At 39.6% G+C, this 26,178-nt stretch overlaps 1 protein-coding gene and 1 pseudogene across 2 annotated transcripts in view; one reads left to right on the top strand and one right to left on the bottom strand.

Annotated features, from left to right (window-relative positions):
* Window positions 1-10,464: 10,464 nt before the first annotated feature.
* DYNC2I2 (dynein 2 intermediate chain 2) overlaps window positions 10,465-26,178 on the top strand; it is a 59,284-nt gene continuing 43,570 nt past the window's right edge. For both annotated transcript variants that reach the window (XM_077146568.1, XM_077146566.1), the window contains exon 1: window positions 10,465-10,665. In XM_077146568.1, the coding sequence (XP_077002683.1) occupies window positions 10,480-10,665 (186 nt within the window). In that variant the 5' untranslated portion in view covers window positions 10,465-10,479. The remainder of the gene's footprint in view (window positions 10,666-26,178) is intronic.
* Window positions 19,713-20,203, bottom strand: LOC143660112 (peptidyl-prolyl cis-trans isomerase A pseudogene; annotated as a pseudogene).

Below are 26,178 nucleotides of genomic sequence, written 5' to 3'. Positions count from 1 at the left end.
ATACAGTCAGAGTTTCTCTCTCATCTGGAAAGGCACATGGTGAACACGGTTAGGGCTTCTCTCTCATCTGGAAGGGCACGTGGCGAGCACAGCATCATCTGCTAGCTTCTTCTCCTGGCTTCCTGTTTCATGAAACTCCCCGAGAGGCATTTTCCTTCTTCATCTCCAAAGGTCACTGGCTGGTGAACTCTGCTTCTTTTGGCTATGTTGTTCTGCTCTGATCTCTCTGAATCCCTCTTTCTCCAAAATGTTTCCTCTTTTATAGGACTTCAGAAACTAATCAAGACCCACCCAAATGGGTGGAGACATGCCCCCATCTAATCCAGTTTAACAACCACTCTTGATTAAATCACATCTCCAGGGAGATGATCTAATTACAGTTTCAAACATACAATATTGAATAGGGATAGAAGAAATGGCTGACTTTATAAAATGGGATTAGGATTAAAACAAGGCTTTTCTGGGGGACATACATCTTCTCAAACCAGCGCACCCATCCATGTTGATTTGCCCAATTTTCTATTGGTGTGTTTCTCTTTTCTTTATTAATGTATATGGATTTTATATAGTAAGAATTATTTCTTATATATTAAAAAATATGTTTCCCTAAATTCTTATTTGCTTGTCATTGTATGTTTTTTTTGTGATTTTCTTTTTTTTTTTTTTGGACTCACAAAAGTAGCTGGTCATGCATTTGATGTCATAGGTAAAAACTCATTGCCAAATCCTATCCAGGTTCATGAAGATTTACTCCTATAATTTCTTCTAAGTAGCTTCATGGTTTTACCTCTTATATAGGTTGATGAAAATGGTCTAAAATTTATTATGGTGATGCTTGCACAGTTATGGCAGTATACTACAAATCATTGAATTATGCACTTTAAACTGGTCAATTGTATAGTATGTGATGTATTACCATGATAAAGATGTTATATTAAAAAAGAAAAAAAGAAGAATGAATTGAAGTTACAAGTAGAATGGGAGAATGAAAATTTTAGGTAGAGGGAAGTTTTGGCTTGGGGAAAGTATTTGTGAGGAACTTTCTCTTTAAGAAATGAGAGTTCTCTTGTTCTGAGTCTTTGACAATTGCAAGGAAATGACGACTCAGGCTTTTATAGAACGCATATTACATGTTGCCAGATACTGAGCTAGGCCTCAGAGTGGCGAGGATGAGAATGATATAGCTCCATCACTCAAACCTCATAGACTGGTGGGGATGGGGTGGGACAAGCAGGTAACACAAATTATTGAACAATTAACTATGCCATTCTACTCTGAAATGCCACCGTGACATACATTAAAAAATAGCAATGCCACATTTTTTAAAAATTATTTTTGCATGGGCAGGCACCAGGAATTGAAATGGCACATTCTTTAAATTGTTTTACTTTTTTTTTTTTTTAGCAGTTTCATTTAAGTGTAATTTACAGACAATCTGTTCTAGTTTGCTAGCTGCTGGAATGCAACACACCAGAGATGGACTGGCTTTTAATAAAAGGGGATTTATTTAGTTAATGTATAGTTCTTCAGAGGAAAGGCAGCTAACTTTCAACTGAGGTTCTTTCTTATGTGGGAAGGCACAGGGTGATCTCTGCTGGCCTTCTCTCCAGGCCTCTGGGTTCCAACAACTTTCCCCAGGGTGATTCCTTTCTGCATCTCCAAAGGCCTGGGCTGAGCTGCAAGTGCTGAGATGAGATTTGCAGAGCTCCTTGGGCTGTGCTACCTTGAGCTTTCTCATTTAGGCACCAGCCAATTAAATCAAACTTCATTCATTGCAGCAGGCACGCCTCCTAACCGACTGCAGATGTAATCAGCAACAGATGAGGTTCACATGCCATCAGCTCATGTCCATAGCAGTATAACTAGGCATCATCACCTGGCTAAGTTGACACCTGAATCTAACTACCACACCATACAATTAACTAATTTTAAGTGTGCAATGCAATGATGTTAATAAATATACAATCTGATTTTAGATCATTTTCATTACCTCAAAAAGAAACCTTATGCCTATTCTCACCCTCAGTCCCAGCAAATACTAATCTACTTTGTCTGTATAGATTTGCCTATTGTAGACATTTCATATGAATGGAATCATACAACATGTGGTCTTTTTTGTCTGACTACTTTGCTTATTTCTTAATATGTGGTAGGACCTGCCTTCTTTCATTATTCTTCATTGAAAAAAGTTTATTGGTATTTTCATGTGTTTATTTTTGCGATGAACTTTAAAAGCCGGGTTCACAGCTCATTTTATACATCAAAAGGTATATCCCAGCTGAATAAATTTTGACTCTCAAAGTGAAATCCATCTTCAAGGGACAGAGAGAGTATTTTATTTTGAAGGGCTACCAGACTCAAAGATAGTTCCAAAATGTTCTTTCTGAGTTAAACAGTAGCCCCAGAAATATACATCATGACTTTACACGGTAACTACTTTGAAGGGCACTCATGTATAAGTTCTGGTTTGCTTCCTAAAACAAAACAAAATGATACACAGTTTTTTTTCTTTATATAATGGGAACTAGAACACCTATACCTTAGATAACTTGACTGTCTAGTTGCTTTACATCTACTATCTGTTTTTAGGGTCACAGTATCATCAAAACACAAGAAGTGTGCACAGAATAGACACTTGAGTTATTATTACTGATTACCAAGCTCTTGGCTGCTGCCAGACACATTTAATCTCCCCAATGATGAGGTATGCTAATTATTGTTATCCCACTTAATGTAGTCATTCAAAGAGGGCACAAACTTATTAGGCAAACGGCATACACCCAGCCCATGGTAGCATGGGAAGACACAGCCCATAAAGGGGGAAACAAATGGTGAATATATAATCTGAAGTTGAAAAACCAACCAAGAAGGTAGCCAACCATGGTTGCAGTGGAGAATAAAAATAACAAAGAAGGTCTCTTTCAATCAAGTTTCAGGGAAGGTAAGTCCACAAAGAGGATCTTCAGTCTTAGACTTAAATGATCAAAAGAGCTGGGAGATAAGCATTCCAGGCAGAGGAAACTGAGGCACAGAGAGGGTCAGGAAGGGTATGAGGTCACATAGTGTCTACATAGAAAAGCCAGGATTTGAAAACTGGTGATCCCAATACCAGAGCCAAACTCGTATCCAAGACATTCTAATAAACTACTCATTTCCTCTTCCCCTAATTTGGTCTCATGTGGAAGCTCGCACACAGCAGGTCCTGAATAAAAATTGCTCTTGCTTCATCCGGGATGGATGGCTGCTGAGGGCTGGGACGCAGCCTATGGAAGGGCTGGTGAGTTCTGAAGGATTTATCTTTCTGGGACACAGTTGGGGAAGGAGGCGGGAGACACAACTAGGGAGTTTTACCCAATTGTCCTCCCTTCCTGGCTCTCCAACTCCAGCTCTAACAAAGCTGTTTTAATGAGTTTATTAAGGGCCCCTTTGTCTTCACTCCACCTTTGAGCTGAAGCCTTTCCGGGTGGGGGCAGGCTGGGACCTGGGGGAGGGCTGTGAGCACAAAGGCCACAGGGTGGGGAGAGGACAGGGAAGGGGAGGGAATCTTGGGGCCCGGAAGGATTGAATTCACTTCTTAATTGTCACCTCCTCCAAGAGGCCTTCCTCACCTACCTTGGATAAAACAGTTGTTCCCAGAGACATTTCTGTCCTCTGGTCCCTGCCCCTGATATATTTTTCTTCTAGTGCTTGGCATGCAGTAGGTGTTCGTTTAATACTTGGTAAATAAACAAATATTTATTTGTGCACTTCATGTGAGAGGCATGACCTTCGGCCATTTTTCAGCCCTCCCATCTCTGCAGTGGTGACCACTGCCCTGCTTTAATGACCACAGGTTCTTGCAAGCATCTTGCACTCTGAACTTATTTGTGCATTGTCAATTGACTGAATATAAATTCTAAGAAAGCCAGAAAGCAGGGCCACTCAGTGGCATAGCCCCTAGCTCAGTGACTGACTTCTAGTAGGTGTGGGGTAATCATCTGTTTAGTGAATGAATGAATCCGTTCATGGCTGTAATGACTTTCCAGACCTAGGACGCCTGCTGTGTGAATTCAAGTTAAGGTCAGCAGACTAGAACAATCTATGGGATTTTTCTTCCATGTAGTTCTGGGGATGGGAGCTGGTTCTGACCTTATTTCTCTAATATTGCCTTTACCCCAAATAGTCCTGGAATTCCTCTTGAGTAAGTGGCAGCTTTAGAGCACAAAATAACCACCAGGGAAGCTGGAGTCCCAGAGCCCACCTTAAGAGGTAATGAATTAATGGGCTCTTGTGGACTAAGGGAATCTATATTATTCACAATCCATTCTCCAGTTTGCAGTTGGGTATCTTCTTAAAACATGTAAATCTGATTTAGTTTACTTCCTTGCTGAAACCCTTCAATGGTTCCCTAGTATCCTGGTGATAAAGTCCTAACTCATTGTCTCTTTAGTACCTGTCTTATCTAGCCCCTGTCTACCTGCCAATCAAAGCTACCATGTTCTGTCTCTTCTCCGGGCCTCTACAGTGTTATTCCTGTTAAGACTCTCCTCCCTCCTATCTTTCCTCTTTGCCTGGCTGACTTCTCTTTCTTCAGACCATAGCCTATGTGTGCTCTTCTCCGAAAGAACACGTTTCACGAGCCCACCTTCTTCTTGTCCATAGTCCCTGTCCAATACCTGGAACAACCCCGCTCACAGAGTTTTGTAATTGTTCGTTTCCTTGCCTGTCTAACTTGTTCAACTGTCAGCTCTTTGAGGATAGAAACCATCACAGTCCCTGGCATCTGGTACAAAGTTGGCAGCAACTTCAGGGAAGACAGCATTTATTTGTAAGAAATATATTGAAAACTTACCCTATACCTCGTTACCTAGTCCAGATCGTTCCCTTCTCATAAATCTCCTTTTGTGAAGTCTCCCTAATCCCCTATGGCATGTTAATAATTAAGAAGTTATAGGTATGATAATATATGAGCTGCTGCATTGTGTGCTTTTCACATGTCAACTCTTTCAATCCTATTTCAGCATGAAGAGATTGACTCTAATGTCCCAATTTTACAGACAAGAAAATTGAGCATGAGCTTTTGAAACAGACTGTACTGGGTTATAATCTAATCTCCACCACTTACTAGCTGTGTGAGACCTTGGGTGAGTCACTAAATGTCTCTGAGCCTTTGTTCTTTCCCATATCTGTAAAATGTGTAATAATAATATCTGATCCAGCAGGTTGTCAGTTGTCATGAGGATTCATGCAAAGCGCTTATCACAGGGTGAGAACTCCATAGCTAGTAGGTGTTACTATAATTAGTTCTTCCATCTTTAGCACATGGTGTAGGCATTCAAAAGTTATTTACTAAATAGAACTGAGTATTCCTAGAGTAATTGCCACCAATGTTAAAATGGGGATGGTTTCTCTTTTTTTGCCCCTTTGCAAGAGCCTCCTTGACGACATTTGGACATTCTCTGAATAGACATGAACTTTCTGTGAGGCAAGGAGAAGTGGACAAAAGAAACAGGAGGCCTCTAGGAAATGGCCTGATAGGTGGGGTGAGGCCCAGTGGAGATACACCAGGAATTCTGCCCTTCTGGTGAAGACAGGAACTGTATTGTGTCTTTACCAGTGATGGCTATTTGGTCATTCAATTAGTCTTTATTGTGTGCCAGGCACAGTGCTGGGCTCTGTGGTCAGATAAAGTCCTTGTGTTGGTGGAGCTGACTCACCAGGGCAAAAACTGGCATTATCACCACTTGTTAAGTAATTAACAATCGCGAGGAGTGCTCTAGAGTAGAGGTACACAGTGCCCTGAGAACCAGTAATAGGGGCTCTGGATCTGGTTCCTTGAGGAAGTAACACTTCCCAGGAGGCCCGAGAACAGAGAGGACAGGAGGAGCCTCCAGCTGGGGATCAGAGGCCAGGCAAAGGAAGAGCTTGGCTTGCTGCCAAGTTACCTGAGAACAGGCCAGTGTGTTTGCTGCTTTGAAAAGGAAGAGAAGGAGGCCTGAGAGACTCTGCAGAGCTACTTCTGGTCTGGCTGCTTCTTGGTGAGCCTTGCTTTTGCCTTCAGCCTCCTTTTTGGCATAGGTTTCTGCTCAAGACTGTCCCACCCCCCAAGTATTTCCCCAGCTGTGCTACCTGCCCATAGTCTAGTAGTCTCTCCTCTCTAGCACAGCTAACCCATTCATTCATTCATTCATTAATCCATTCACTCACTCCTTTCTATTCACAAATAAACCATATAAAACTTGGTCATTAGAAAGAGAGAAAGATAAAATTTAAATCACCCAAAAGTAACTGCTATTAAAATTTTGGTTCTATTTAGTTAAGGCATAACAGAGAGATTGGAAGGAACTGCCTGAAAATGTACAGCTGTGTTCCACTAACCATGTTTTTTGAAGATGACTGTATAATGATATAGCTTTCGCAGTGTGACTGTGTGATTGTGGAAACTTTGTGTCTGATGCTTCTTTTTTCTACCTTAAGGACAGATGAGTAAAACATATGGTTTAAAAATAAATAAATAATGAGGGAACAAATGTTAAAATAAATTTAGTAGATTGAAATGCTGGTGATCAATGAAAGGGAAGGGTAAGGGGTATGGTATGTGTTCTAGTTTGCTAGCTGCTGGAATGCAATATACCAGAATCAGAATGGCTTTTAAAAAGGGGAATTTAATAAGTTGCTAGTTTACAGTTCTAAGGCTGAGAAAATGTCCAAGTAAAACAAGTCTATAGAAATATCCAATCAAAGGCATCCAGGGAAAGATACCTTGGTTCAAGAAGGCCGATGATATTCAGGGTTTCTCTCTCATCTGGAAAGGCACATGGCAAACACAGTCACAATTTCTCTCTTGGCTGGAAGGACACATGGCGAGCGAGGCGTCACCTGCTACTTTCTCTTCTGGCTTCTTGTTTCATGAAGCTCCCCGGGAGACGTTTTCCTTTTTCATCTCCAAAGGTCACTGGCTTGTGGGCTCTCTGCTTCTCATGGCTGTGTCGTTCTTCTCTGCTCTCTCTGAATGTCCTTCTTTCTCCAAAATGTTTCCTCTTTTATAGGACTCCAGAAACTTATCAATACCCACCCACATGGGTGGAGACATTCCAGTCACCTAATCCAGTTTAACAACCACTGTTGACTAAATCACATTATCCAGGGAGATGATCTGATTACAGTTTCAAACATACAGTATTGAATAGGGATTATTCTACTTACATGAAATGGGATTTTGATTAAAACATGCTTTTCTAGGGTCCATATCTTTTCAAACCAGCACAGTATGTATGAATTTTTTGTTTTCTTTTTATTTCTTTTTCTGAACTGATGCAAACGTTCTAAGAAATGATCATGATGATGAATATACAACTATGTGATGGAAAAAAAGAATGTTCATATTGTATGTTGATTGGTTTTATTAATAAAAATAAAAAAAGACTGAATGAACAAAAAATACTCAAAGGTGTTTCACAATCAATTAGAAGTAAAGCAGAATTAAAGGCTTAAAAATGAAGAATTCATGGTATAGAAATCCTCAAAGTAAAAAAACATAAGTTGTTGGTGTATGTGGTTATAAACAGGCAAATATTAAACATATTTAAAAGAGGAAGTATATTTAATTAGAAAAATATAAATGTTAAATTTATAAATGTACATACCTATGCAATGCTATATAATTCCATGATTAGAAATATTTTCCCAATGAATTATTAAGAATGAATGAAAGGTTTGTAAATAAGAATGTAATTTACATTAATAGTTAAAAGTGAAAAAAACAAAGAACAAAACAATAAGAATAGAACAGTGGTGGGACTGGTTACATTAACAATAATTTATAATTAAATACAATAGAGCAATGTAGATAAAATATGGTTATAGGTTAATAAGCTCTGGTATATTGCCATGAAAAAAGCAAGAATTTGTCATGGGCTACCATACCATCATCTCAGATTTTTTTATCATTCCAATCAACTTTTTTGTGAGTGTGTGCATGAAAAATAACATAATACAAAAAAGCAACACGTTTCAAAGCACATAACAACAATTAGTTGTAGAACAGATTTCAGAGTTTGGTGTGGGTTACAATTCTACAATTTTAGATTTTTACTTCTAGCTGCTCTAAGACACTGGAGACTAAAATATCAATGGTTCAGCAATCATATTTGTTTGTTAAACCCTACCTTTTCTATATAACTCCACCATCACCTTTGATTTTTCTCTCACTCTTTAGGGGTATTTAGGCTATGCCCATTTTAACTTTTTCATGTTGGAAGGGGCTGTCAATAATATGGGGTAGGGAGATGGATCTAGTCGATGTTCTGGAGAGGTTGGGCCCTCTAGATTTCAGGATTTATCTTATCCAGGTATCCATCTGGAGATTGTAGGTTTCTGGAAAGTTATCCGTAGTGTGTTGTACCTTTGTAGAATCTCATATATTGCCCTAGGTGTTCTTTAGGATTGTTTGGAATGGTTTCGGTTGGGGTCTGGTAAGTTATGCAAATTACATTTTAAAAAGCATTTTAAGTGAGCCAGTGACTGTATACTTCAGGTAGTTTGTATGGTGTGTGAATATATCTCAATAAAATTGCATTAAAAAACATTCAACATGAAAAAAATAGCACTTTAGGATGCTACAAACATTTCGTCATATATATACATCTATATAACAAGGCTTTTAATGGTTGCCTAAGATTCTGTACCATGTGTCAGATGTATGTAACCAAATGCCTCCTGTCGATGCATATGCAAGTGTGTGTAGTGAACACCTGTTGTGTGTCAGGCCTTTGCTTAGACATTTAGGCTGACTATGGTATCTTATTATTATAAAAGCAGTACTATTTATTACAAATGTTGTGTTGCTGAAAAATCCTTGGGGCTCAATGTCTGTGTAAATCTGTATAATTATTGCCTCAGGAAAAATTCCCAGAAGTAGGATTTCTGGATTAAAGAGGAGGCACACTTAAAGGCTAAATTACCCTCCAATTAGGTTTCACCAATTTACATTTACACTCTCTTCCTGTGCTTAGCTTCCCAATAGCATCCATTACTCACTTTACTGCCTCCTTTCATTCCTCAACCCTCTGCATTCTGACTTTTGTCCCCATTACCTCATTAAAACTCTTAAGAGGCCACCAGATTTATCATCCAAAATGCCAAATTCAGTGATTTCTTTTCTGGCCTTATCTCTATTGATTTGTTTATGCATTTAAAACCTGGGGCCAACCATCTCTTCCTGAAAGGCTCTGCTTCTTTGGTCAGGTAAAACACATCCAGTCTTGTTAATTTCATTTTACTTAAGAAACCCAGAGATGTATCAAGCCTGTTAAAAGAAACGTCAAACCCAGGGCTCTCCACTCCCACAGCCTTGTGTATTTTTTCCTTTCTTTCTTTCTTTTTTTTTTGAATGTGAGTTTTGGAGCAATTGGTGATGTCTGCAAATTCTTCTAGTGTTAAGGAGAGTTATGTCGTTTCACTTTCTTTCTAGGAAGAAATTCCTATAGATTTCTATTTCCAGTGTTGCTAATCTAAATCCGACCTCTTGGTTTTGGCTGGAACAGAGTCCTAATGAGGAGGGCTCCATCGTGGGCCTCAATGAGGGAGGTGCAGAGCGGCCCCTAACGTGGGCAAGTTTCCATCCCTAAGGGTTCAGGATAGGAGGAAAGAGGTCCAGGAGTCTGACCCGGACCTTCTCATCGAGGCTCAGAACGGAACTTTGGAGCCTGGTATCCTGCCTGCGGGTTCTTGGGCAAAAGTGATCTCGGCCTCACTGGGTGATTGGGGGCTCTCACTTCTCTGACCATCAGCACCCTCAAGCGACGTATGTATAAATAACAGTTGCTTCCTTGGGGCGTTGTTGTGAAGCTTTAGTAAGATAATACATGCATAAAGTTGTGGGCTTTTTGCCTGACATATAGCGGGAACTCAATAATTGATTCGAGTCTTTAAATTCAATTTAACAAGGATTTTTCTGTATACGATCTCATTTGGGCCTCCCAACTATTCAACCATACTTGGGATTTGCATATGGATATTTTTAACCACATTCTATTGAAGCAGACACTGAGGACGAGAGGTCGCGGACTTGGCCTCTGAGCCGCCGCCAATTGGAGTAAGGCGGTTACACGATCTGCGGGATACAGCCAGCAGCTCTGAACGCTCTGCGCCCCCAAGACACAGCAATCACCGAGCCGACCCCGCTGCAGCCTCCCGCCCTTGGTCGCTCAGCGCCATCTTTAAGCCTGGCACCAGCGTCACTCTCTCTTTTCTCTCTGCTCAGGAGTAGTTGCGCCTGCCCCAAACGTGCCCACTGGGGACAGGGTAACCCAAACTAGTCACGCTTGTCTAACAGGCCAAGAAGAATAATTCAACCCTTTTTCTTGGGCCGCGAAGAAGGCGGTGCGACCGATTCTAAAATGGCACGGTGCGCCTCATCTACCCGGTCGTCCGCTCTCGGAGGCGCGAGGGCGAAGGTCGCGGCGCAGTGCGCCGGCGCTAAAGGGCGGAGCCGTCTCCATGGCAACCCGTGCGCAGCCCGCGCAGTTCTTTAGACCCGCGAGCGCGGGTGTTGCTACGCTGGCGACAGGAGGGGCTACGAGTGCTGAGGGACCCGCGCGGTCCGGGCCGCTGCAGGATGAGACCCTGGGCGTGGTGTCGGTACCCTCACAGTGGAGGGGCGTCCAGGGCATCCGCGGAGAGACGGTGAGGGCTCGGGCCCGGCGCGGGGCGCCGCAGGCGGGAGTGCGGGCGGGGAGCGCTGCGCGGTTGCGGGGCGAAGTTCTTGCCGTCTGGTCGTTTTACGTTTTAATCCACAGAAACTAGATCTTCCTATACTTTTGTCCAGAGGTTTCCCAGCCTACAACCTCGTCCCGTCCCGAAAAAAAGAGTTTTTAAACTTCTGTGGGCTCCACTTCTGAAAGATTTTGCGTGAACTGCGCTTGTTAGACCTTTCAAATTAACTTTCACTTTACAGAATTATCAAACTGCGTCGTAAAATCCAGATGGGCTGGTTTTCAAGTTGTTTAATCAGTAGGGCATAAAACTAGATGCTTTCATGTGATGCGGGACGGGTGTACTTGGTGCCGAGCCCTTTCTGGAGGCGTCTGTGTAGACTTTGCCTGCCAGCCTTGTGCCTGGCACTGTTTTGCTGCTGGGGATTCATCAGTGAAGGAGACTGAGGCTTCCTTTGTGGAGCTGACATGGGATGGTTGCTGGGCATAGAAAATAAACAGCATATGAAACAGATAAGTAAATTATGTGGTGTGTTAGAAGGTGACTAGTGCCATGGACAATAGGAAAAGAAGGATGAGGGATGGTAACACTTGGTTGGGGAATGGGAGGGTGGATTGCAGAGTGGCCAGGTTGGGTTTCCGTAAGAATGGAACGTTTGAGCAAAGACTTGGAGGAGTGAGTGGGTTGGTCAGGTGGATCCATTCAGTAGAGGGGTCTAGGTAGAGTGAAGGGCAAGTGCAAGGGCCCTGAGGCTAAGGCAAATCTGGTGTATTTGAGGAAGCAGGTGCGACTGGAGACGTTAGAGGGAAGGAGAGTGGTCCCAGTTGAGGTCAGAGAAGGTAAGAAGAGGCACTTTGGCTTTTCCTCTGAATGAAAATGAGCTTGCTGGGTGCTGTACATTGTCTAGAAGAGAAAACTGAGGCTTAGCTTGCCACGCAGGAGAACCTGCAGAGAGCCTTGGGGAGATTCTATGAAGTCTTTGTTAGAAAGAAGAGGACAGGTTTCTTTTTATTCTTACTTTCTTTTTTTTAAAAAATATTTAATTAAAAAATGTATAGCAACAAACAAACTCAAACATTCTTAACAAATGATCATTCCGTTCTACATATATAATCAGTAATTCACAATATCATCACAGTTGCATATCATCATCATGATAATTTCTTAGAACATTTGCATCAATTCAGAAAAGAAATAAAAAGACAACAGAAAAAAATTCATACATACCATACCCCTTATCCCTCCCTTTCATTGATCACTAGCATTTCAATCTAAATTTATTTTAACATTTGTTCCTCCTATTGTTTATTTTTATTCTATATACTTTATTTGTCTGCTGATAAGGGAGATAAGAGGAGCATCAGACACAAGATTTTCACAATCACACAGTCACATTGTGAAAGCTATATCATCATATAATCATCTTCAAGAGACATGGCTACTGGAACACAGCGCTACATTTTCAGGCAATTCCCTCCAGCCTCTCCATTATGTCTTTTTTAAAAATTTTTTTTAAGAATTTACAGTGGGACTATTTTAATAGCTTCAGCCCATCATTTTTTATTAATTAAAAAAAATTAAACAAAAATAATATATCATTCCATTCTACATATACAATCAGTAATTCTGAATATCATCACATAGTTGCATATTCATCATTTCTTAGAACATTTGCATCGATTTAGAAAAAGAAATAAAAAGACAACAGAAAAAGAAATAAAACGATAACAGAAAAAAAAAGATTATAACTACCATACCCCTTACCCCTCGCTTTCATTTATCACTAGCATTTCAAACTAAATTTATTTTAACATTTGTTCCCCCTATTATTTATTTTTATTCCATATGCTCTACTCGTTTGTTGATAATGGTGGATAAAAGGAGCATCAGACACAAGGTTTTCACATTCACAGAGTCACATTGTGAAAGCTATATCATTGTTCAGTCATCATCAAGAAACATGGCTACTGGAACACAGCTCTACATTTTCAAGCCTCTCCATTACATCTTAACTAACAAAGTGATATCTATTTAATGCATAAGAATAACCTCCAGGATAACCTCTTGACTCTGTTTGGAATCTCTCAGCCATTGACACTGTCTCATTTCGCTCTTCCCCCTTTTGGTTGAGAAGATTTTCTCAATCCCTTGATGCCGAGTCCCAGCTCATTCTAGGATTTCTGTCCCATGTTGCCAGGAAGGTCCACACCCCTGGAAGTCATGTCCCATGTAGACAGGGGGGGAAGGCAGTGAGATTTCTTGTTGTGTTGGCTGGAGAGAGAGCTCACATCTGAGTAACAAAAGAGATTCTCTTGGGGGTGACTCTTAGGCCTAATTTTAAGTAGGCTGAGGACAGGTTTCTTGCCTCAGGCCAAACAGTCTGCTGGTCTCAAGCCAGTTTGTCAGCTGGCTTCAAAACATTTTCTACTGCCCCGTATTGAATAGGTATGATTTTAGTCGGCAGTAAAGGCAGTGAACATTTAAATTAGATCTTCCCATTCTTATCACAGGTGGAGATATATTTCCCATACATACACTGGCCTTTAAGAAATAGCCCCTGCTTGTTGAAGATTCAGAGTTTAGAAGACTTCAGGCTGGGAACCACTGTTTTAGTCTAACCCCTGACTCCCCCACCCCCCCCTTTTTTTTTGCAGAGAATGTGATTACAGCTTGCTAATTTTCTTGTAGATACAGTTTCAATTTCTAAAGTTCTAAGAACTGATTCTAATACTTGGAGGTATAAAAGTGTTTTTGTCTATGAGGGTGGTTCATTTTGAATCAGAGGCTCTCCTATGTTATTGAATGAGGGATAGATTCCTTATTAAGTTGTAAGAATGTTTCAGGGGCCATAAAAAGTAGTAAGTTGCTTTTTCAAAATTAACTTTATTTTTCCTCTTTGTAAAAGTAATCTTTTACATGTAAAAATGTGGAAAAAATCTGGATATAGGAAGAAAATCTGTACTCATATATAGCAACGAATTAGATGTTGCATCTCTGAGGCTTGAGTACACAAATGATTTCACAAGCAGTGGCTTCCAAATGTGTCACAACTTTTACATTGACCACTCATAATAAAGAGTCCTTTAAAGAGGAAAAAATATCTGGATAAGCAATACACTGGAAGTAAAAGTCACCAGCCATTTGTTTGTCTATTCAGTTTTTTCATTTGTTTGTTTGTTTTCTCTCCCATTTCCCCCCACATGTTTTTTTCTTTTCTTTCTTCTTTTTTTAAACAAAAGTGGAATCATTGTACACAGCATTTTATGAACCCACTATTTTCACTTAATATATTTGAATACGTTTCTGTGTTTTAAGATATTTTTCTATAACTTCATTTTTTTTGACCAGTTTTGTTGGAAGAACCTTTAGATTGTTTTCGGTTTTCCTCTATTATTGACAGTCTGTGATGAGTGTTGTAGCTAAATTTTATACAGTTTCTTAACTATTTTGTAAGTTCTTTTGGAAAAGTCAGATAGTGGTCTTTGCTTAGCACATATAGCAGTGCATATTTTGGAATATATTTTGCAATGATGGATTTTTAAAAAATATTAATGGTCTTTCACCTAACTTGACTTTTTTTTTGTCATATCTGAATCTGTTCACAGAGGGACAGGGGCGTCAATTTTAGAGTCAAAAGACCTGAGTTTAATGTGTGGACCCTTCTTACTGGAGGCTTCTGCACAATGGGTATTTTATAATACTTCTTATGAGATGTAATGAGATTACTGATAATAAAATGATTTAAAAGCAAAGTACTGTTCAGGTGGGAGATATTGTGCTTATGACCAGTCCAGCTGTTTGAGATAGAAGGCTCCTGATCACCCCTTAACCTGCTCAGCCACTTTTTCTTAAACATGGCTGATGCTGGAATGCCCTAGAGAGATTTGAATAATCTGGATACCTGGGATTTTGCTGCACAGATTGATTTAATTGGTATGTGGTGTGACTTGGGAATCTGGTTTCTTCTGTGCAGCCCCCTCTTCTGGTTTAGGAACAATTTGTTCTTTTTCAGTAAGGATCATTGCAGTGTGGCAAGGGGAACTCATGTATATATGGGTTAATCTGACCGTGAGCTCTCTAAATCCTGCAGTTTAGGGGCTTTGTTCACCTGGATGTGCTCAATGACCGGAGAATCTGTATCTAAACCCTTAAGTTCAGCATTCCTCTCTGCATTTTTAAGCATATGCAACAAAAATTCAGCACTCCTTTTGGGCCCCGGCTCTGCCCCACTGTTTGGTCTGGGTACACCTACCAACACCACCATTGTAATGACAGTAGCACACGTTACTTCTGTAAAGTGACATGTTTCAGATACTTGGTGACTTTTCAAATATGCATACCCTTGAAGCTGATCAGTTTATCGGGTGTTCTTAACGTGAACACGAAGATTTGAACCTCTTGCATGATTTTGTAGGGTTTTCTGGGTCAAGTGAATAGCGAACCATTTGCAGAGATCACCTCAGGTTGCTTACGGAAAGAGAGTTGTCTTTTTAATGTAGTATTCTGATCCTATCAGAATGTGGGGTGCATTCTGATGTGGGCTGTCTCCTTTGATGGACTGTGAGCTCCCTGAGGGAAGGGAGTAAGTCTTGTGTATTTTTACATCTCCCAGAAGCACCCTGGAAATGCTAATTCAATAATTTCCCTGTGTCCTTTCATACCGAGTGCTTCAGCAGTTCTCCCTTTCTGGTTTGACTTAAATCTGGCTGCTTCGTCTCCTAAACTGGGTTCCTTGCTGGAGCCTGTTTGTCCTTAACCTGGGGTCTGACCTCTTCGAGATTTTCAATCTTGGAATTAAACTGGTGACACTCAGTCTTTTTGAGTTTGCTGGATAGTTTTGATACTAGATTTTTTTTCAGCATACACATGAAGGGATTAAAATACTCAGGACAACATCAAAATAGTCTGCAGTAATTACAACACAAAAGTCACTGTAGCATAGCAGCGCCTCCCAGCGTCTATGAAAATTTCTGATTATTGCCCTCTTCACTTGATTGTCTTTCAGCTCCAAGTCATTCCCTGAGTAGTTGTTTGTTGCCCTCTTATACTCAAGATGGCAAGTAGATTGTACCTTGATGCTGGTTGTTACTTCACACTCTTAGAGATGTCGTGTGAGGTGACTTAATGATCCATAACACATCCCAAAACCTACTAGGTGAGTATTGTATCTGAAGAGATATTTTTCTCACATTGTATCTGATAAAAAATCCGTGGTCAGTCTTTGGTAGCTTACCCTTCTGGGATTTACAGGGTGTTGATCAAGAGCCCACTGGATTATGCCATTGAGTTGAAGCTCCCATTATGCCCGAGTTTTCCTCAGGTGGGTGTGCAGGACTTGGAAGGAAATTGAACAAGGAAGAGAGGGCTTGGGAATGAAGGGAGCCAGAGGAAAGGGGGAAGTGACTTAGGCCAGCCACTCCCACACAGGTCAGGCAATGTCCTTTTGGTAGGCTCTCCTTCAGTAGTGTTTCTCAGCCTCTGGGGAAGAGCCCTGTCTACCCTCTGCCCTACCCCAGGTGAAACCACAGAGTGGTGGGTGATCAGGAGAGGCAGTCAGAAGGGAGATGCTGGGATGGAACTAATTGGAAATAGGGAGGATTTACAAGTGATGGGCCTTGAGTTCTAGCCTAAAGAAGCAAATAAATGAGGGGCTCAGCCTGTATGGGTTCTGAGTTGTAGGTCCCTTGCAACTGTAGCATCAGCATTGCCAGGTAGTTTGTTGGCTAAGAAAATTCTCAGTCTCATCCCAGACCTACTGGATCTGAAGAAGGGAGGGGTGGATAGGAGGGCACCAATTTAAGATTCTGAGGCTGGTGGTCTACAGTGGTTTCTGAGGTTCCTTTCCACTCTGGAGTCTGGTGTGCCAGCTCAGGCTGGTTCGGAGGATGAAAGGAGAAAGTGTGCGCTTAGGCCAGAGGCTGGCTCTAAGGCAGTGCTCAGTGTTTGGTGGTGGTGGGGAGGTTAAAACTGGAAACTTTGCCTTCAGTAGCAAAGCGATGAGCATATCATACACTGTATAGTACTGTATTTCCTCACTTGTAGGATATATTCCTCCTCCCCCACCACGTTTTTGACATATCTTAGAAAAAGAAGATCTCATACTGATATTAAATGTAGGTTTCGCCTGAAGAACTGTTACTAAATAACTGGTGTGTTTTATAATTTTTCGAGGACGTATGTTGTAATTTTTCTTGAATATATGTCCTGTTATTTTTTTTCTGACTGTATTTCTTTTCCTTTATTATGTAAATAAAACACAAAAAACTGATACAAAGTTCTATTATATTTTGAGTTATAAAATAATGAAGCTTCAATTAAGAGTCTGAAGACAGAGTTTATAAATGAGATATTTTTTCTTTTTTTAAAATTTATTAATTAAAAAATTAACAAACCAAATAACACATTAACATATATAATCAGTAATTCACAATATCACTTAGTTGCGTATTCATCATTTCTTAGAACATTTGCATGAATTCAGAAAAAGAAAAAGACAATAGAAAAATAAATAAAATGAAAACAGAAAAGATAAAAAAATTATACCTATATACCCCTTACCCCGCGCTTTCATTGATCACTAGCATTTCAAACTAAATTTATATTAGCATAAATGAGATATTTTAAAGTAATATTGTTTTTCCTTAAGCTTCCCTCTATATTCTACCAAAACCAAAACCAAACATCTAATGAGTATCTATTGTCTTAAAAACTGATAATTCATATATATTAAATAACAGCTAACATTTATTAACCATTTACTATGTTCCAGTCACTGTCCAAATTCACAGAGATAGGAAGTCAGGATTCCAATCTAGCCAACCTGAATCTTGCTCTTTTTAACAGCTTACCAGCTGTAATAGCTTTCATCTTTAAAATTTTCTTTTAATCTCATGTATCTTTCAAAATGGTATTTCTCTTTCCACTACTACAGGGAATTTTCACCACTTTCTCTTCTTTTCCCATTAGAAAATGACAAACCCATTTTTGAATTGCTCAGGCCCAAAATATTAGTGCCATTCTCTGACTCATCATCTTCTCCATTTCCCACTTCAAATCCACTGGGAAATCCTCTTTGCCCACCTTTAAAATATATCTACTATCTGACCTCATCTCATCACTTCTACCATTACTGCTTAGAACAGGCCACCATCATCTGTCTTTAGATTCCATCAATCACTTTACTTAGGACTTCTGTGCTTACTGTTCCCTCTGTTGGGAATGCTGCTCCCCCAGAGCCACAAGTCATTACCTCCCTTCATTCAGGTCCCTGATCTCAAATCCTTGTCTAGTCTACATAAATAACAACATCCCCATTCTTGCCTTATGTTTTTATCCTGTGGTTACTCGTCTTCCCTCCTCACCCTTCCCCTCACCTCATAGGATGCAATCTTTACAAAGGCATGGTCTCTTTCGTTCAACGCTCTTCACCCAGAATTGAACTGGTACAATGACAAAAAGTGTACTTCTTTAGAAAGTAAAAATTGAGCACCTACTATGTACCAGAAAGTGACTGGTACATAGTAGGTACTTAATAAATATTTGTTGAGTAAATGAATAAAAATACTTCCTTCTTTGAGTTCTTAAAATTTAAGATATTTCTATAAAAAAGAATTACTAACTAGTTATAATTATCAAATTGTAAACTACAGTATGAAAAATACACTAAAATGTAAACAACAAATATTACTCATAGTTTTAGAAATATCAATCCCAGATATATAATATCACATTGCAGTTTTGAGATTTTTGTATTTCTGCAAGCAACATTCACAATATTCTTTTTTTTTTCTTCTCTTTCAAATGGAGTTGAATTGGGGTACCACCATATTTATCACCATCTGTTTGGATCCTTAGTTTAACCTGAGTTTGCTTTTGGATGATAAATGGTTTATCCACATCCCATGGATTATAGGGTTTCTGAATAGAATGATTTATAAAAGACGCGTTGGTTAACTGAAGATGAAATGGCTTATAAAGTTGACTCATATCTTCCACCTTTACAAAAGACTTTTTCGGTTTACTTGTCCTTGTTTTCTGTGTACTAGCTCTTTTCCCCACATCTCTTACAGAAGTGCTTGATTTCTTGAGTAAATACAACTGTTTTTTCTTTTATTTGATGTAGTATCTAATGTCATCAATATGAAGAGTTTTTACTCCCCATGATAAAGCAATTGTTAATTTACTATTTAAAGGAATAAAATCATGGTCCTTGATAGCTTTTTCAACTAACAGTTTTCCTCTGCTTAAACACACTGAGTCTGGAGCCTTAAATGAACTTACATCATGACTGGGGTGAGGTGAAGTTGTTTCTGCAGTATACACAGATTCTGGACTTGGTAAGGGAGAAGTTCTACACAAGGATTGTGCAAATTTAGCTTCCTTTTTATTTGAAATAAGATAACTGATATCTTTGCTGAGAAATTCTTCAACTTGCCCTCCAAGATCTTTAATGTCTTTTTACAGTTTTTCACATACTGTGATAGAAGGTAAGTCCAGGTAAAATACTTTTCCCCAAAGTGGCTTATAATTGAATTTTTATTGTTTGTTGTTATCAGTTTTCAGAGATTTCAAAGATGGTCTGTTTTTTTTTTCATTTTTGACTTGAATTCCACCCTGAAAATGTCCTTTGCTATGAATCCTCATAGCTCCGGAGTTCATGGTGGCTGCCCGGCACCTCTATCCTGGGTCTGGAGAGGGTGTCGTGCAGGACAGCTGCGAAAGCACAGCTCCTCTGGGTCTGCTAACAAGCCAGTTGCCTCTGCCTTTCCCTGTCCTGTTATTTTTTAGATAGACGTTTATTTTTTAAGTTTTTGTTTAAGTTTTTATTTCATGATCATAAACTTAATTCTAATTCAGCTAGACTTGGAAGGGAAGAATAATTTAGAACCCAAAGAACTGCAGCAAGAGCTCAATGATAGGATACTGAGGGAGACCAGTAGAAAGTGGGGAGGTGGGAAGCTCTCTTGAGCCACAGAAGGAATGGTCTGATGGTTGAGACAGAACACAAATCAAATTTATTAGATTTGTCCACAGTTGGCAGTGGAGATCTTGCTGGTCTTGCCATTTCTGGACCCAGAGTGCTCCATGGCTTCCACAATATTCATTCCCTCTTTCACCTTGCCAAAGACCATGTGCTTGCCATCCAACCACTCAGTTTTAGCAGTGCACATGAAAAACTGAAGAGTTGTTTGTGTTGGGTCCGGTATTGGCCATGAACAAGATGCCAGGACATGAGTGCTTCAGGGTGAAGTTCTCATCATCAAACTTCTTTCCATAGATGAACTTGCCACTGGTACTGTTATGGTGTGTGAAGTCACTACCCTGGCACATAAACCCAGGAATAATTCTGTGAAAGCAGGAATCTTTATAACCAAATTATTTCTCCCAAGTACGCAGAGCATGAAAATTTTCTGCTGTCTTTGGAACTTTGTCTGTAAACACTCAAAGGAGACACTGCCCACAGGCTTGCATTGAAAGCGATGTGAAAGAACACCGTGGGGTTAAACATGGCTGCAGGTGGGGAAGTAGGGCAACAGTTGGTGATGTCTGTCTAGACATTTATTTTTTAGAGCAGTTTTAGGATCACAGAAAAATTGCTAGAAAGTGCAGGGTTCCCATATAACCTATAACCCTCCCTACCATCCTCCCCAGTTTCTCCTATTATTAACATCTTACATGATGAGCCAAAATTGGTATGTTATTATTAGCTGAAGTCCATAATTTACAGTAGGATTCGCTCTTTGTGTTGAACAGTTCTGTGGGTTTTGACAGCTGCATAATATCATGTACAATATCACCGCCATTACAGTATCATACAGAATAGTTTCACTGTGCCAAAATGCCTTGGGCTCCACCTATTCATCCTTCCCTCCCTTTCCCTGAACCCCTGGCAACTCTTGATCTTTTTACTGGCTTTGTAGTTTTGCCTTTTCCAGAGAGTCATATAGTTGGAATCATACAGTATGTAGCCTTTTCAGACTGGCTTCTTTAACTTAGCAGTATGCATTTAAGGTTCCTCCATGTTTTTTTTTTTTTTTTTGTGGCTAGATAGCTCATTTCCTTTTTTTAAAGCAATTGATTGATTTTTTGGTTGTGGTAAAATATACATAACATAAAAATCATTATGACTATTTTAAGTGGACAGTTCTTTGACATTAAGTATGTTGACAATTATGTGTAACTTTCAACACTTTTTCCAGACTATTTTCATCATCCCAAACAAAAATTCTTATCATTTAGCACTAACCCCCTCTCCCCCGCCATCCTTGGAAATCACACTTCTACTTTCACTCTCTATGAATTTGCTTATTCAAAGTATTTCATGTAAGAGAAGTCATATAGTATTTGTCCTTTTTTTTTTTTAAACCTTTGCAGTAGTTCATGCAAGAATTTATTTGTATTTGTAGTGTTAAATGGTGGGACACAAGTCTATACAACCCCTTTCAATCATATTCACCTTCAATAAAGTAATATTTTTAAAATTTTATTATTTTTTATTTATTAAACATACCAACATACAAACACATTCTTACCATATGATTATTCCATTCTACATATATAATCAGTAACTCACAATATCATCACATAGTTGTATATTCATCATCATAATCATTTCTTAGAACATGTGCATCAATTCAGAAAAAGAAATAAAAAGAAAACAGAAAAAAATTCATCCATACCATACCCCTTACCCCTCCCTTTCCTTGATTGCTAGCATTTCAATCTACTAAATTTATTTTAACATTTGTCCCCCGTTCTAGTTTACTAGCTGCTGGAATGCAATATACCAAAAACAGAATGGTTTTAAAAGGGGGAATTTAATGAGTTGCTAATTTTCAGTTCTAAGGCTGAGAAAATGTCTCAATTAAAGCAAGTCTATAGAAATGTCCGATATAAGATATCCAGAGAAAGATACCTTGGTTCGAGGAGGCCGATGAAGTTCATGGTTTCTTTCTCAAGTGGAAGGGCACATGGCAAACACAGTCAGGGTTTCTCTCTCATCTGGAAGGGCACATGGTGAACACGGTGTCATCTGCTAGCTTTCTCTCCTGGCTTCCTGTTTCATGAAGTTCCCCAGCAGGCATTTTCCTTTTTCATCTCCAAAGGTCGCTGGTGTGGACTCTCTGCTTCGTGGTACTGCAGCATTCTCTGCTCTCTCCGAATCTCTCATTCTCCAAAATGTTTCCTCTTTTATAGGGCTGCAATAAACCAATCAAAACCCACCCAAATGTGTGGGGACATGTCGTCACCTAATCCATTTTAACAACCGCTCTTGATTAAATCACATCATCCAGAAAGATGATCTGATTACAGTTTCAAACATACAGTATTGAATAGGGATTATTCTACCTTTATGAAATGGGATTTTGATTAAAACATGGCTTTTCTAGGGGGCATACATCCTATTAAACCAGCACAGTCCCCCTATTATTTATTTATTTATAAATCCATATTTTTACTTGTCTGTTGATAAAAGGAGCATCAGACACAAGTTTTTCACAATCACACAGTCACATTACAACAGCTATATCGTTATACAGTCATCTTCAAAAAACATGGCTACTGGAACACAGCTCTACATTTTCAGGCAGTTCCCTCCAGCCTCTCCATTACACCTTAACTAAAAAGGTGGTATCTATATTATATGTAAGAATAACCTCCAGGATAACCTCTCGACTCTGTTTGGAATCTCTCAGCCATTGGCATTTTATTTTGTCTCATTTCGCTCTTCCCCCTTTTGGTCAAGAAGGTTTTCTCAATCCCTTGATGCTGAGTCCCAGCTGATTCTAGGATGTCTGTCCCATGTTGCCAGGAAGCTTCACACCCCTGGAAGTCATGTCCCACGTAGACAGGGGAAGGGTGGTGAGTTTGCTTGTCGTGTTGGCTGAGAGAGAGGCCACATCTGAGCAACAAAAGAGGTTCTCTTGGGGGTGACTCTTAGGCTTAATTTTAAGTAGGCTTAGCCTATCCTTTGCAGAAATAAGTTTTGTATGAAAAAAACCCAAGACTGGGGGCTAAGCCTAAAGCTTTGGTTGTCCACACTGCTTGTGAGAATATCAAGAATTCAACTTGGGGAAGTTGAATTTCTCCCCGTTCTCACCATTCCCCGAAGGGGGCTTTGAAAATACTTTTCCACTCACTGATCGAATCACTCTGGGATTCATCGGGGCATCACTCTGGACAAACCAACAAAATCTCATGTCCTACCTGAGATTCCAAGTACTTATGGTGTTCAATCAAACTATCTACATAAGTTATATTAGGAAATGCACTAGTCAATATATAAATTTTGTAACAAATAAACATTTTTTGCTTTAGTCTCACACATTAGTTAAAGCTTTAAAATATTAATTGCCATCTGTGTTCAACACCCTGCAGTAATGACATTCCTTTGTTCTTCCTCATGCAAAAACATTTTTACATTTGTACATTTAGTCACTATCATTATACACTCTAGGTATTCCTAGATTATACCATCTCAGTATTTATCTTCTGTCTTTCCCACTGGCTTCATTTGTGCTCCCAGGCCTCCTCCCTCTATCCTCATGTTCAACTTCATTCAGTGTTCTAACATTATTGTATTACAGTTAGGTAGTATTGTGGTATACATTTCTGAATTTTTAAAAAAATTTTTTTTTATTAATCAGAAAAAAGAAAAGAAATTAACACAACATTTAGAAAGCATTCCATTCTACACATGCACTCAGTAATTCTTAGTATCATCACATAGATGTATAATCATCATTTCTTAGTACATTTGCATCGATCCAGGAAAAGAACTAGCAAAACAGCAGAAAAAGATATAGAATGTTAATATAGAGAAGAGAATTAAAATAATAATACTAATAATAAAAATATATATATATAAAAAGGAAAAAGAAAAAAACAAAAACAAAAGATACAAACAAACAAAAAACTGTATTTCAGGTGCAGCTTCATTCAGTGTTCCAACATAGTTACATTACACTTAGGTATTATTGTGCTGTCCATTTTTGAGTTTTTGTATCTAGTCCTGTTGCACAGTCTGTATCCCTTCAGCTCCAATTACCCATTATCTTACCCTGTTTCTAACTCCTGCTGGTCTCTGTTACCAATGATATATTCCAAGCTGATTCTCGAATGTCGGTTCACATCAGTGGGACCATACAGTATTTGTCCTTTAGTTTTTAGCTAGACTCACTCAGCATAATGTTCTCTAGGTCCATCCATGTTATTACATGCTTCATAAGTTTAGTCTGTCTTAAAGCTGCATAATATTCCATCGTAGGTATACTCCACAGTTTGTTTAGCCACTCGTCTGTTGATGGACATTTGGGCTGTTTCCATCTCTTTGCAATTGTAGATAATGCTGCTATAAACACTGGTGTGCAAATGTTTGTCTGTGTCTTTGCCCTTAAGTCCTTTGAGTAGATACCTAGCAGTGGTATTGCTGGGTCGTAATCCATTCTGCCGTTCTATATCTTTTGATTGGGAAATTCAGTCCATTAACTTTTAGTGTTATTACTGTTTGGATAATATTTTCCTCTACCATTTTGGCTTTTGTATTATATATATCATATCTGATTTTCTTTCTTTCTACACTTTACTCCATACCTCTCTCTTCTGTCTTTTCGTATCTGACTCTACTGCTCCCTTTAGTATTCCTTGCAGAGCTGGTCTCTTGGTCACAAATTCTCTCAGTGACTTTTTGTCTACAAATGTTTTAATTTCTCCTTCATTTTTGAAGGACAATTTTGCTGGATATAGAAGTCTTGGTTGGCAGTTTTTCTCTTTTAGTAATTTAAATATATCATCCCACTGTCTTCTAGCTTCCATGGTTTCTGCTGAGAAATCTACATATAGTCTTATTGGGTTTCCCTTGTATGTGACAGATTGTTTTTCTCTTGCTGCTTTCAAGATCCTCTCTTTCTCTTTGACCTCTGACATTCTAACTAGTAAGTGTCTTGGAGAACGCCTATTTGGGTCTATTCTCTTTGGGGTGCGCTGCACTTCTTGGATCTGTAAATTTAGGTCTTTCATAAGAGTTGGGAAGTTTTCAGTGATAATTTCTTCCATTAGTTTTTCTCCTCCTTTTCCCTTCTCTTCTCCTTCTGGGATACCCACAACACGTATATTTGTGCGCTTCATATTGTCGTTCGGTTTCCTGATCCCCTGCTCAAGTTTTTCCATTCTTTTCCCTATAGTTTCTGTTTCTTTTTGGAATTCAGATGTTCCATCCTCCACTTCACTAATTGTAGCTTCTGTCTCTTTAGATCTACCATTGTAGGTATCCATTGTTTTTTCCATTTTTTCTTCTTTGTCCTTCACTCCCATAAGTTCTGTGATTTGTTTTTTCAGATTTTCTATTTCTTCTTTTTGTTCAGCCCATGTCTTCTTCATGTCCTCCCTCAATTTATTGATTTGGTTTTTGAAGAGTTTTTCCATTTCTGTTCGTATATTCAGCATTAGTTGTCTCAGCTCTTGTATCTCATTTGAACTATTGGTTTGTTCCTTTGACTGGGCCATATCTTCAATATGTCATCCATTATTTTCTGCTGGTGTCTGGGTATTTGATCAGATTTCCCTGGGTGTGGGACCCGGCTGGTTGAAAGGTTTTTCTGTGAAATCTCTGGGCTCTGTTTTTCTTTTCCTGCCCAGTAGGTGGCGCTCGTGGCGCTCCTCTGTCTGCGGGTCCCACCAGTAAAAGATGCTGTGGCTCCTTTAACTTGCCAATCCGAATCTCGCAGTCCGCCCGGGAAACTGCGCGTGGAGGGGGGGTCGCCGGCCACCACGGCTTGGGGGAGTGCTGGCCCAAATTGCCCAGCTGGCCTGAGACACCAAGCGTGGCGGGAGAGCCCCGCTATCCAACGTTCCCAGTCAGACCGGGGAGCCATGTGCGTGGAGGGGACCCCAGTCGCCAGCCGCCCCGGCCAGGAAAACGCATGCCCCTCGGGTATCTCACTGCAGCGGATTCTCCCTGTCTGTTCAGCCGTTCCAGAATGGGGTACGCTGTCTTTTTGGTCTCTGTTGTGGCTCCGGAAGCTGTTTTGTATTGTTTCTGTTTCTTTAGTTGCTGTTCTGGAGGAGGAACTAAGACCCACGCATCTTACTAAGCCGCCATCTTCTCCGGAAGTCTCCATTTCTGAATTTTTACAATCCATCCCGTTGCACAATCTGTATCCCTTCAGCTCCAGTTACCCAATATCTACCCTATTTCTATCTCCTGATGGTCTCTGTTACCAACTGCAGTTTTTCGAGTTCATTCACTAATGTCAGTTCATATCCATTAGGCCATACAGTTTTTGTCCTTTTGTTTCTGGCTAATCTCATGCAGCATAACATCCTTAAGGTCCATCCAGGTTTGTATATACTTCATAACTTTATTTTGTCTTATAGCTGCATAATATTCCATTGTATGTATATACCACAACTTGTTTAGCTACTCATCTGTTGATGGACATTTAGACTGTCTCCATGTCTTGGCAGTTGTAAATAATGTTCTTT

This window comes from Tamandua tetradactyla, chromosome 2 (assembly GCF_023851605.1).
Source record: "Tamandua tetradactyla isolate mTamTet1 chromosome 2, mTamTet1.pri, whole genome shotgun sequence".
NCBI classification, from domain to species: domain Eukaryota; kingdom Metazoa; phylum Chordata; class Mammalia; order Pilosa; family Myrmecophagidae; genus Tamandua; species Tamandua tetradactyla.
Note: the sequence above shows the minus strand (reverse complement) of the source record. Positions and strands in the feature narration are given on the sequence as shown.